Genomic DNA, 12971 nt, shown 5'->3' on the forward strand with positions numbered 1-12971 from the left:
ACAGAAAATTAGGGGTTGGAAGGGACTGTGAAAGATCATCTAGTCCATCCCCCTCCCCCCTTTCTCCATCCCCACCCCACCCCAAGCAGAATCACCTAGATTAGGTCACACTAGAACATGTACAGGTGGGTATTGAATGTCTCCAGATAAGTAGACTCCACAACCTCTCTGGGAAGCCTGTCCTATGGCTCTGCCACCCTCATGACAAAAAAGTTCCTCCTTCTGTTCCCATGGAACTTTCTCTGCTCCAACTTGCATCTATTGCCCCTTGTCCTGTCATTGGCCTTCACTGAGAAGAACCTGGCTCTGTCCTCCTGATACTTACCTTTTACATATTTACAGACATTGATGAGGTCACCCCTGGCTAAAGAGACCCAGCTCCCTCAGCCTTTCCTCGAGAGGAAGGTGTTCCACTCCCTTCATCATCTTAGTGGTCATGCACTGGGCTCTTGAAAGAGTTCCCTGCCCTTGAACTGAGGGGCTCAGAACTGGACACAATATTTCAGATGTGGTCACATCAGGGCAGAGTAGAGGGGGAGCAGAACCTCTCTCAACCTACTAACCACAGCCCTTCTCATACACCCCAGGATGCCAGTGGCCTTCTTGGCCACAAGGGCACGTTATTTAGGAATTGTTTGTTCATTCTGTAGTTTATTTCTATCCTCTGTCTGAAAGTTAACTACCATAACTAAGTTAACAGATATGTCTGCCAACATGATTTGATTTAATTCTGTGCAGAGTGATCTTGTATGATTTGCTGTGCTGCTTTCTGTTAATAGCCAGTGAGGCGATTGGAAAGCATGCCTTGGGATAGTGTACTGGAGTTCAGCTAGAACTTTTCCAATAGGGATCAATTTGATTAAATTAACTTTTTTTTCTGATCTTCCTAGGTCAACAGCAATGAACTCACAAATGGTGTAATTAATGCTGCCTTCATGCTCCTCTTCAAAGATGCCATTAGACTGTTTGCGGCATATAACGAAGGGATTATTAACCTATTGGGTAAATAGAACTGCTTTCTGCAATGGTAAACTTTGGGAGGGAGCTCAGGGAACAATCACAAAGAGATGCTTTTTAAAAAATTGTCCTATTGTAGCACATCAAAATATTATTGTTACCTTGAAATTTCCAATTTTTTCTGTGCAGCTGCATTTTCCATTGCCTTGGATACAGGGAAGGCTAAATTTCTGAAAGCAAAACAAATGCAAGATGTTCTTTTTTTTTCTTACCCTGTCTTTTGTTCTTTTGGGTTTTTTCCTCATTGAACTGTGGGGTAAACAGGAATTGTGATATTGATTTGCGGGTGGGGTTTTTTTGTTGTATTTCTTTTGTTTTGGGTTGGTGGTTTTAACAACCACTAACCAAACAAAATATGATCTTTTTAACAAACAAGATCATATTTTGCTTATTTTTAAGTGGAATATGTTTTATGGTCAGTTACAAATTTGCATGCACAGCATCTGTGATTGTCTAGCTATCAAAACTTAAATATTGATTTGGTTTATTGATGACTTTTATATATCCAGACCATCTTATAATTTATGGGGAATTACAAATTCAGGCTTCAGATCCTTTCACTTGTACACACTGAAGATTCAGGGGATCCTAAAGTTGGAAAGTAGTTAAGTTGGGAGTTATCTGTTGATTGGCTTTGAGCTGTATTCTGTGATTTTGATCAAGCTACCTGAGTGCTGTTATTAACAAATGTTTGCAAAATGGCAATTAAAATACAGAATTAGTGAAGGACAGTCATGCTTCCAGCCTGAAGCCCTTGTCTACTACGTTTCCTTCATATTTTGAGAGAAGCTTAGCAGGCCTGGGAAGTGGTGCTTCAGTGAGGGGTGTGGGACCCTCTCGCTTTCATCACCAGCATTTTGCCGTCGGTTGCACCTCTTTGTGGACCGTGCCGTAACAAGAGGCATCAGTTTGGCAGAGACTATCAAAGTCCTGCCTTACACATGGCCACTGGAATAGACTGTGCCAAAATTACTTTTATTTTTATCCCACCAAGAAGATGAGTTTACATTTCTGTGGGTGACCTATTCTTAAACTTGATTGCCCTCTTCAGGGCGGTTATGCTTTTGTGAGATCTAGTACCTGCAAGGTATGGTGTAAGTGTATGCATGTGATCATGTTCAATGGAGCTTTTGCCTCCTGGTGCAAGTCAGGCATAGTGGCTTCTGCAGCTAACTCTTTTATTGAACAGTTCTGCAGTCACTTTGTCTTTGTTTATATGCTTTTACTCTGGAAGCCTTTGCCAAATACTTGATTTCTTATTTAATGCAAGAATTCTTACCATTTATAGAAAAATACTTCGATATGAAAAAGAACCAGTGCAAAGAAGGCCTTGATATATATAAGAAGTTCCTCACTAGAATGACACGGATTTCAGAGTTCCTTAAAGTTGCAGAGGTAAACTTTTAGTCAGCCAATCTTTGCCCTTTATTTGAAACAGCTTATAAAGTGCTTATTTTCTCCTACAGCAGATACTACTTCCTTCCAGCCTAATTGCAGTTCCATCAAGGGCCATCTTGTTAGTCTTTACCTTGATGATTAGTTCATTGGAGGACTGCATTGAAAAACCTGACTACAAAATAGTTACTGGTTTATCTTTTACTTAAGGAGGATGTATAAATATACATTTTTAAACTTCTCTGGTTATGTAGTAGTTCTGAGGTTTTTCTTTGAAGAAAAACCTTGCTTTAAACAAATAAAGTAACTTCACAGTGATCTGCTGCTTTGTATGGTTCTAGCTGCATTCTAGTCTAAAACCCACAATTCTTATTAAGTTTTAAATGAAATAAGAGTCACAAATAAGAAACTGAGACAACTAGGTGAACCTGTAATTATTTTTTTAAAAAATCTTGTCTATAGGTGCGTTTGTATTGGAAAAAGCAGATACCCTGCAAAATGTTCTGTTTGCTGTGTTGGTTTTTAAACATTTAGTCTGTTGAATTCTTGTTTCTGAAGCATTGCTGAATTGACATCTTAGTATTATGGAATTCCTAGGCTGAGATGTGTTCCTGTTTTTCTTGCCTTCATCATTTGTAGCTCTGTTAACAAAAAATGAAGCCCTAAAGCTTGGTTTACTGTCTGTCCTGACAGAGTATCTCTAAGGTACTATCTTCAGCTGATAACACTAGCAATTGAAGTAGAGAGTATTAATCACTCTGTCCTAACAATGAATATCCTGCTGTAGAACGTCTTAAGCTTAATACGGATTTTAAGAAACAGCTTCTTGACTTGAAAGGTGCTTTGTTTTAGCAAGTACATGCTCTAAGTTGGTCTGAGAATTTACTGCATAAGCTGCGGGACGGAAATTTCTCAAGCCTTAAAATTTTGAAACACTTGATTCTTTCTCTGTTTTATATCTAAAGTTGTATCTGTTAAAATATCTCTAGCTACTTCAAACGTGTATACATTTAACAGTAGAATTTATTCTAACTGACAGTCATAGAGTTCAGATTGTGGAGACTGAAAATATATAGAGAGAGGTTTGTGCTTTTTATGTGACTTCATCTATTTGCTTTTTGAGCACTTCGGTCTTGAACAAATGCAAACAGGTTCTAAAGCTCATTTGTTTTATTACAGCAAGTTGGAATTGACAGAGGAGACATACCAGATCTCTCACAGGTAGATAAACTTATTACTGTTTGCCAGTACATGTCTGCTTTGGGGTTGCATAATCAGAACAACTTGGCATTGCTGCATTCACTTATGCTTTCTTGCATATGTTGTCACGACGTTATTTCCAAGTTTGCGATTCAACCCAACCTCTCTCCAAGCCTGGCTTTTTATGTGCAGTGATCTTATTGTACAACATTATAGATTGTTTCTGTCAGACTCTAATTGAGTTTTAAGACAACCTGATTTCTATCATGCTTGAAGACACAATTTGTATCTGTGAGTTCACATAATGGAACTTTCACATGATGTTATGAAGCTGTGGTTTTTAGCAAGCTTGCTTTTGGCTGTATGCCCACTAAAATCATTGTGAAGGCTTGCAGATAGAATAGTGTGCACACATAAATGAGTTTGGGTACGATTTCCATCTTAGCGTCTCTTGAAATACCGAGTCCTTCCAACTGTCTGCTTGCTGTTTCCTAGCTGTTGAGTTTAAAATATCTTGACGTATTTCAGTACTTAACTGGTGAGTCATTATGACAGAGTAATGTAGCGAAGAAAGTACATCACCTGGTATTTTAAGTAATTCTAGATACACAGGATGCCAATATGCGATATAACTATTCTGAGCTGTTATACCAGTTGCCCTACAGTTGCATTCTCTTTTTGCAGGCACCAAGTAGCCTTCTTGATGCTTTGGAACAGCATTTAGCTTCTCTAGAAGGGAAGAAAATCAAAGATTCCACAGCTGCAAGCAGGTGCTTACACCCTTGATCTTTAAAACTGTTACATGTGTTGAATCAAATGTTAAATCAAATTTTTAATTTTATTATAAACTAAGATTTGTGTATTATTATGTTGAAGACAAGACTATTATATTAGTAATGATAGAATAGCAAGCTATCATATCTTTTGCTGAGTACTTAAGATAGCTTCTTCCAGGTCAACAGCACTGGAATTCAGTAGCTGCCAGCACTTGTAGAATCCCTCATGTACTAGTTAGACTTTTAACTTTTCATCTTGAACTTCTGAAGAGAAACTAAAGGTTTTTTCAATTAGTTCTGGTAAACATTCATTTAATGTTAATCAGTAGACTGCTCTAAGGTCTGCAATATTTATTTATGTACTTAGACTCTTAGATCTCAACTCTAATCCCTTTTTTGTCAGAGGCAAGTAAATGCTCATAGAATTCCTGAAATTAACAATGGGTTATTAGAGCAATGGGGAATTCATGCCATACAGTATAAGGTGAAAGGCGCTCCCTGATTTTAGCTGCTTGCCAAAAGAAGTGCAATGTAAGGAAGTTGTTTAGGCTACTCACTTCATTGTTTAAATTTTAAAAAGCCTAGTACTGGGGGAAGACTTGCAGAATTAAATAGCATTTCTTCATTGCATGTTCAGAAAATAAGGCAATAATATCTTCTAAGGGTTTTTTTTATGGTAGTGACAATAGATCTTTGCTGCTACTTTTGTTAATGACTTTTCAGAGTATTTGCTTTCTTTTGTGAAATTAGTTTGTTTTAAAAGTTAAGCATTTGGTTTAAATCCTTTTGCACACTCTTGGATATGATGATAGCTTGCAGGCTTTTTCTCGGAGATACACTAGTTGCATGGATAGTTTCTTTATTAGATCTGTTACACTAGCAACAATTTGATTTGGATCCCAAATTACCAATTTCCAGTATATCTAGGAAAAATACCAACTTGGGCAAACAGGAAAAGCGCAAAGGCTTCAGACATTAATTCTGTGATGTGTTTTGGAGGGGAAATATTTAAGGCAGAAAATAGTCAAGTATGTAAGAGCAGATAACATGTTTTTTTAGACGTTTTCATTTTGCAGTTCATACAGTGTCTCTTATTTCATACAGTGTTTCTTATTTAAACTTACTACTTCGTCTTGTGCAATGTAAGAGAAAACCAGTGTGTTAAAGAGTTCAGAAGGAGACTGGGTGGATACAAATGAAGTGTTCTTTAGATGTTCCTATCACGTGTGACCTATTAACAGCAAGCTTTTCTCCTGTCCAATTACTTTAGGGCTACCACCCTTTCCAATGCAGTCTCTTCCCTTGCAAGCACTGGCCTGTCTCTCACGAAAGTTGATGAAAGGGAAAAACAAGCTGCGTTAGAGGAAGAGCAAGCTCGTTTAAAAGCTTTAAAGGTAGGCATGCAGATTTTTAAACTGAAAACACACTTCTGATGTTCTTACTGATAGCTTGTTAAGGCTCTTAAAGGAGCAAAGAGAAAAAACCGGCATTATTATTACTGCATGTGTACTGTTGGCAAAGCACTGGAAGTAGAAGTTTATATATGTATATCATGTAACTAGCTCATAGACAGTTTGTTAGAACAGTTGCTGAAGGATTTGTGGTACCACTGGTTCTTGTAATTATAAGTACCCGACACTAATGTGTGGAATAAGTAAAAATAATTCTTTAAGTTCTGCTTTGCCTGCCTCCAAAGTCATATATACAAATGTTGTTTCTGGATTTCTTATGCCAGCTCACTTTCCCAACAGGAGCAACGTCTAAAAGAACTTGCGAAGAAACCTCATACCTCTTTAACAACTGCAGCTTCTCCCGTGTCGACTGCAGCAGGAAGCATAATGACGACACCAGCCATTGATATTTTTTCTACTCCTAGCTCTTCAAACAGGTATGCTTAATGGTGTCACTTCACTGTGAGATGTGCCACAGCTAGGGTTTCCTCTGAACATCTGCTGTGGAATATACGTTGCAGGTTGGCTGGGTGTAGAGTTACATTAGTGATGTGGTAAGAAATGATATTTTGGATAAAGTTGATGGGGAAAATAAGCTATTGCCATAAATAACACAAAAAGTGTGTTTTAGTCATCCATTTGCAGAATGGTTTTTGATGAGAACCAACTGCTGACAACCCTTGCAGCTTTTCTTAGTCAGTGAGCCAGACGGTCGGAACTGTAAAATGCACCTGCTTTGTCCCCAGAGAACCTTGCAAGTTGATTTGAGACAAGCGAGATAGCGATTCAGTTTGGAAGGCATCAAGATAATACCAAATGTAACGTTGCATTTCTAGATCTTTATAAGTAGTGTGATAACAAAAGCTATTCATAGACTTTCAGGAAGAAAAAAAAAATCAAGCCTGAAATGGGGTTTGAAAGAAGAGAGGTAGGTTTTGCAGTCTTGAGTTGTATCTGGAACATCTCTGTCTGCAAGGACTTGCAAAGATAGTGAAAGAGTACTCACTACGTGCTAATCCAGATCTTCAACTAGCAGGAAGTGCTGGTATGAGTAAGTGTGTGGTCTTCATTCTGTGAAATACCTGTCAAATCGAGCAGTAGGTACAGTGCTTTTGTCAGTACAGAAGGAAATAGCTCTCTGAAGGCGTATTTTTTCTTTGGGTGTGATCCTAAACCTAAAGGATTGCTTGGTTGCTCAGTCAGAGCTACTTGTCTCCTTCAGCTTTTTGCTGCTATTTAAACATAGTCAGCACTCTGACAGCCTTCTTTCTCCATTAGAAACGTATTGTAGGGAATTATTTGACGCTGAATATGTGAAAAATAGCTGAATCATCTCTAAGGAGCTAGCAAATCTGTCAGTGCTAGTAACAGAAAGATTTTAAATTGCCTTTTAGAGGCCAAAATATTTGAAGTGGACATCTGCCTTGAACTATCAACTTTGAATATCTGCTCTATCTTCTTAAGAGGTCTGAAGTGTAGAAACAGCTGATAAAGCTACTTCAAGCAGTCAGAAATGCTGCATAGTAGAGACTAGCACTTTCTTCTAAAAAAAAGCAAATGGTAGTTTGTCTTCAGTTGCTGGCAGTATGATTGCGTGAGCAAAGAACAGTTTTTACAACAGGAGCTGCAATGGAGGGGGTATTTTGGGTTGTGAGTTCAGTTGCTTTACCTTGGAAATTTCGGATCATGCTGCTCACGTTACGGTGCTGTGCCAGGCAATGCTGCTTTTCTATGGGAGCAGTAGTGGCAAAACGTGATTTCAATCACTGTTGAAACAGAAAAAGACTGAATGATACAAGGGATTGCATCAGCAGGAGAATATACAGACATCTAGAATGTCGCTACGAGCCTTTAAACACTTGTGCCTGTCTCCCTTTGAAAGATGCTTGGGTACCATGGTGACTTAGCTTCTGTCTGTAGTAGTGGCTGTTTGTGCAAATTTTGGTTTGTTTTGTGTGCTAAAAAGTTCTGGGTGAACACCAGTACTCTAGGTTTTCTTCAGAATGTTTAATGTATGAAGTGAACTCTGCAAGACAATGAATTTTATTGTTCCTGTAACCCCTAAAATTATTGCAGAAGTTCTATTTGAGCCTTTGTTGTTTTTTTCTACTATGTTCTTAGGTCTCAGTTTGGTTTTGAATACCTCTAAAATGTGCATTTAAATGAGTATTAATTCACATAACTGGTGCGTGACAGCGTGTTTCAAGGCTTCTTATGTTTTCCTTTCCCCAGAGTTCATCAGTAGCTCATAGATGTAAGCCAGTTCCTTAGCAGTGATTGATAGTGGAAAGATAAGAGTTGTGGAATTAAGATGAAACATTTTGGTGGTGCAACCCCTTGGGGTTCATTCAGACAGTCTGCTTTTGTCACGCTGTGGGGGTTTCATAAGGGTTTTAGAAAAAGTTGCTGAAGGTTGCTGAACATAACATGCCCAGTTGTAGAACTGTGAGGAAGATGAGAAGACTGATTGTCTTTGTCACACACAGCTTTGACAAAAGTCACTTGGCATAACATAGGACTCGCTAAATTAACACTTTTCTACAGAACCAGACTTTCTGATTTTGGCTCAGTTCTATCCGTTTTCTAACAACCAATTTGTAATGAAGATTTCTTGACTGTTGGCAGTTGCTAGCATACACCTTGTATTGAAAACTATGATGTAGCTAAAACAGTTGTGTTAATTTGTCTTTGCAGCACTTCAAAGCTGCCAAATGATCTGCTTGATTTACAGCCAACTTTTCATCCGTCTGTACATCCTATATCTGCTGCCCCACAAGTAGGAAGTACCTGGGGAGGTAAGAACTCTCAGTTGGATTAAGGATATGATTGCTGTGGCTGTGTTTCTGTGATTGTTGTCCTTAGCCTATGGGTTGTTTCTTCCTTAAAACCAGAAATCTTGCAAAGACAAGCTACAAATGGAAGGGAGTGGAAAAAGTAAAATCTGGGTATGGGTTAAAATGATGTAGCAGCACATGATGACTGCAGAGAATTGTAATATGAGACTTTGTAGCAATTGTTGACCAGTTCTGTCAGCCTCATAATTGCTGTCTTTGATTCACATAGCAAGCCATGGAAACTCAGCTGTGAAGATGTGTGCCAGATAGACCATGTTGCTATCAAGAAACTTGACTACAGATTTTTTTATACATATTTTAATTTTTTTCTAATATTAAATCAAATTTGCAGGTGATAATAGAGAAGAACTTGGATGAGGTTTGAAAGGAAGCAATTGGCAACTGTGCATAGAAAGCAAAAAATTTAAACATTAGTTACTGAAAACAGTAAGGCACTTCACAAATACTCTGTTGTATTTCAGTTAATTATAAAAGCAAATTAGCAAAAAGCTGTGGTTGGATCTCTAGGTGAAATTTATAAAGATTTCTTCCCTCTGAAACTGACTTCAGAACATCTGATTTATCGCTCTGCCCAGTTGCTAGGATGGACTGAATGAGCTGTTAGATTATCTTACTGATACGGACAAGTCCTTAAACCAAGGTGGCAAGCAAGAGCTCTCCAAAAAGTGATGAGTGTTACTTCAAGATAAGCTGGAGCGATAAAGCTTTAATCATTTACTCAAAGCCAGTTTTCTCTTTGGCGCTCTGCAGTATTCCAGAATACTTCTGGTAGAGGTGCTGTTGCTGGTTATACTGTTATACTGAGGATGAAAAATCTTACAGTGATGCTTCTTTTCATTTTCCTGCATAAACAGCACTAAATAAAATAGTAAGCTCCTGAACTATGAGGCTATTTCCAGATTGTTAGGTTTTTAATAAATCAGATATTTGCAAAATTGCTTTGTTTTGAGTTCTGAAAAATTGGGAGTTGCTGTTCACAAGGTTCTGTAGGCACTGAAGTAATCCTGTCCTGAAACTTTACTTCGTTATTTGGTTTTGAACTGTAGCTTTTCCTAAATATCTTTCTAGTTATCTAACTTGAACATAATAAGCAGTGTATTCATTCTAATTTCCTACTTATTTTTTGTTGTATACTTTGTGGTTTATGTACCTTCTCACATTTGTTTGCAGGCAAATACACGGAATTTTGAGTGACAGGGACAGTGCTAATAAGTGTAGCTTCAAAAATAAATAAAAGTAGTCTACTTGTCCTTTAGTTTTGCTGAGCAGAGCATCTTTTAACAAACATGCAGTAAGGAGCACATGAAGTTATGTGTGCAAACATCAGCGTTTAATAGGTTTAGAGTGGAGGAAAATGTTCTGGCTCATCTCATTTGCTTTCTGGAAAGTATCTTCTATTTACATTTGTCCTGTTTGTTTCGTGGGTGAGAGATAGAAGGGGGAAATATCTTCCCCTGAAAGGTGACATTTCTTTATTAACCTGAAAGTCTGTGTTTGTTCAGTGTTGTGTTATTCCTGGTAAGAGTCTTCAGTAATAGTCATTGACATGTCTGCTTACTATTGATACATTTCTAAATACCACTAAGACTTATATAACTGAAGATTTTTGGGTTGCCTGCTACAATTTTAGGCTAAAATTATGGAATCACCATTTTTTGTTACCTTTCATCCAAAAAACCCCAATCTCTTCAGCTTTACAGCCATGAACGCTCACTTCGCATAGGTGAGGTAGATAAGAAGTGCTTTCCACATTTTGCAGATGGGGAAATCTGAGCAGTTAACTAACTTGTCTGAAGTCATACGGCAAGTCAGTGGCAGAGCCAAGAATGGAACCTGAACTATTTCCAGTCCTGTGCTCTAACCACTGCACAGCATCCCTCCCTTAGGTAATTTTCTGACGTGACAATCTTTGTATTTGGTGTATACGGTGACTTTGAGCAGAGTAACGAACCAGCTTTGCACAAAACAATCCGCAAATTGCAATGGCTTAAAATCAGTTACTGTTAAAAAAATTTTATACAGCAACTTTAAGGATAAATAGTTACAAAAACCTTATATTTGTATTGACACCTTTTGTCTCATGCTTCGAAAAACCTTAATGCTAACAAGGTTAAAAGCTCCTAGAGAATGGATTCTGTAATTGTCTATTTTCAGTTTGCTTTTTTTCAAACTGTGAAAGATGCCACTTAAAGCTTTGTAGCTTTTCTCACAGCTAAAGTATTTCTAGTTGGGTAACTTAAAGGTAGAAGTGTGCAGAGTTCAAACTGCTCTTTTAAATGCACCTGAATCATTAATGCCTGATGATAGCGTGAAGGTGCAGTGATTCTATTGACACAAATAGATCCCGTGTGTATTCTGGGATGAAATTGGGCTTTAAAAACATTGAGGCGTTGCTGCCAGGAGAGACACCAGTGTTTAAAATCTGAATATGCAAGGATATAAATTGCCCAAACCCAATTGATATTCAGTTGCCTTTGTCACTGGCACTGACAAGCTTTGAGACGTTGATGAGATTGAACAGACTGGCTGGAATTGGAATGAGGCAGACAAGTGAGGAGTCTGAGGGTGGATTACATTTCTGAGAAAATCCTGATAATCTAAAGTTGTATTTGTATTATTATACTAGTCAAAACACATGAAACTCCATATATAGCCTTGGGTTTTAGGAACATGGAGTAGTATGTAGTCATTCTCTTGTTGCGTGCGTGGGTAAAGTAATTCCAGTGGACAGTGGTTTCAAACAAATAGAGTTTTAAAACTTTTTGTGCTTTTTAGTTTCATATTTTTTTAATCTGAGCAGTTTATTGGGATCGTTTGAGACTATTCTAGCCATATCTGGTATATTTGCCAGCTATCAATTTGTAATTAGACTTCAGAAGCAAAATAAGTGTATCAGTGTAGAAATAATCGGTTCGACCTACCTGTGTGGATTTTTCCAATTACAAGGAGAACCAATAGAAGCAGAAGAATGTGAAGCAGCTGCAGGAGAAGCAAGTGGGACCTGATTAAAGGATAACCTGACCTGTTTTATTGTCAGATATGTTTGTTCTGCAGCCTCTAGAATAGCATTTGAGGCAGACAACAGTTCTAAGCAGTACCTGAAAGCAAGGACTCTGTTTCAGGTGACTGGCATGTCCACAAGTGCATTGGGTAGCAATACTACCACCTGAAACATACAGAAGGCAATAAACTTCTGTGTTGCTGTTACATATTGAAAATACTCTATTAGCCTATTCTACCCTTTATTCAGCATTTGACACTGTCATTTTGCTGATTGAATGATTTAGAAAAAGGCTTTTTAAGATACTTCACTCACGCTTGCAATGTAGACAAGCAATTTGGAAGAGAAGTCAGGTCATACTGAGTAAGATACCTTGAGCTTGCAGGAAATCAAAGCATGTATTAAGCCTGATTTAAAATGTCATTTCCTTCAGGTCTTGCATGGGACTAAATCTACACATTCCCAAGCTGTTTGGGATTTATAGTTAATGATCAGGAGATCAGATTCAGTGAGAAAATAATTTAGGATTTGAAGCTGCTGCATGTGTCACAGTAGTATTTACAAGATTTGTGGGTAAATGGCTAATCTAACCAGGTTTTTAACAAAAACAAACAAAAAAAGCAAGAAATGAAGTGCTAAAGAAATCTCTCCTGTAATTAATATTTGGACCCTTCTCTGTAGTGGTTTTGCCTGGAAGAGTAAATTGCAGTTCTGTGAGAAAACAGTGAGATGAAGCTCTTGCCGATCTCACTAGTGAGTTCTTGAGTTCTCCATCAAGGATTGGTGTGCCATGAAGCCAGCCAGCTAAACCACGGCTCCTTCTGCCAGCACGTATTGTAGCTACCTTTCCTTTCCCGTTTATCTGTTGGATCCTGGAGTACAGGACTGTTCTCATTTTGACAATTCTATCTATCCTCAAGAAACCTCAAAACTCACCTATCTGCCTCAGGAAGGGACTCACATAGATCCATGTTTCCTTCGTTTCCCTGCTGTGGTCCGACAGGTTTTTTTTTTAATAAAGAACATTTGTGTTTTCATGGCTCACTGGCTGGTGTCCCTCAAAGAACAGCAGGTTTTTGCTTGCTTGCAGCAAATGGCATATCCACAACAAGCTGCTTGTTCCTGATGTCCCAGGTAGCAAGGACGTTGCTGCTGTCCTGTGTGCTACCTTGGTGTATTCATAGCTCTTGAAAACTTCATGATGCCCTGCAAACGACCAAAAATGACATTCATAAGCACAGTTTAAAGATGGAGGAAAAATAAAGCTCTGTTGGTT

General features: G+C 38.2%; 1 protein-coding gene across 1 annotated transcript in view; it reads left to right on the forward strand.

Moving 5' to 3' along the window:
* Positions 1–12971, forward strand: part of PICALM (phosphatidylinositol binding clathrin assembly protein) — a gene marked incomplete at its 5' end in the record, with an annotated part of 69736 nt that overhangs the window by 35574 nt on the left and 21191 nt on the right. Inside the window, 7 exons of the mRNA XM_084272768.1 lie at positions 891–1002; positions 2306–2412; positions 3592–3633; positions 4297–4382; positions 5659–5782; positions 6140–6276; positions 8534–8634. Of these exons, the coding sequence (XP_084128894.1) occupies positions 891–1002; positions 2306–2412; positions 3592–3633; positions 4297–4382; positions 5659–5782; positions 6140–6276; positions 8534–8634 (709 nt within the window). The remainder of the gene's footprint in view (positions 1–890; positions 1003–2305; positions 2413–3591; positions 3634–4296; positions 4383–5658; positions 5783–6139; positions 6277–8533; positions 8635–12971) is intronic.

The sequence above is a fragment of the Gallinula chloropus genome, assembly GCF_964237585.1.
Source record: "Gallinula chloropus genome assembly, chromosome: 1".
NCBI classification, from domain to species: Eukaryota; Metazoa; Chordata; class Aves; order Gruiformes; family Rallidae; genus Gallinula; species Gallinula chloropus.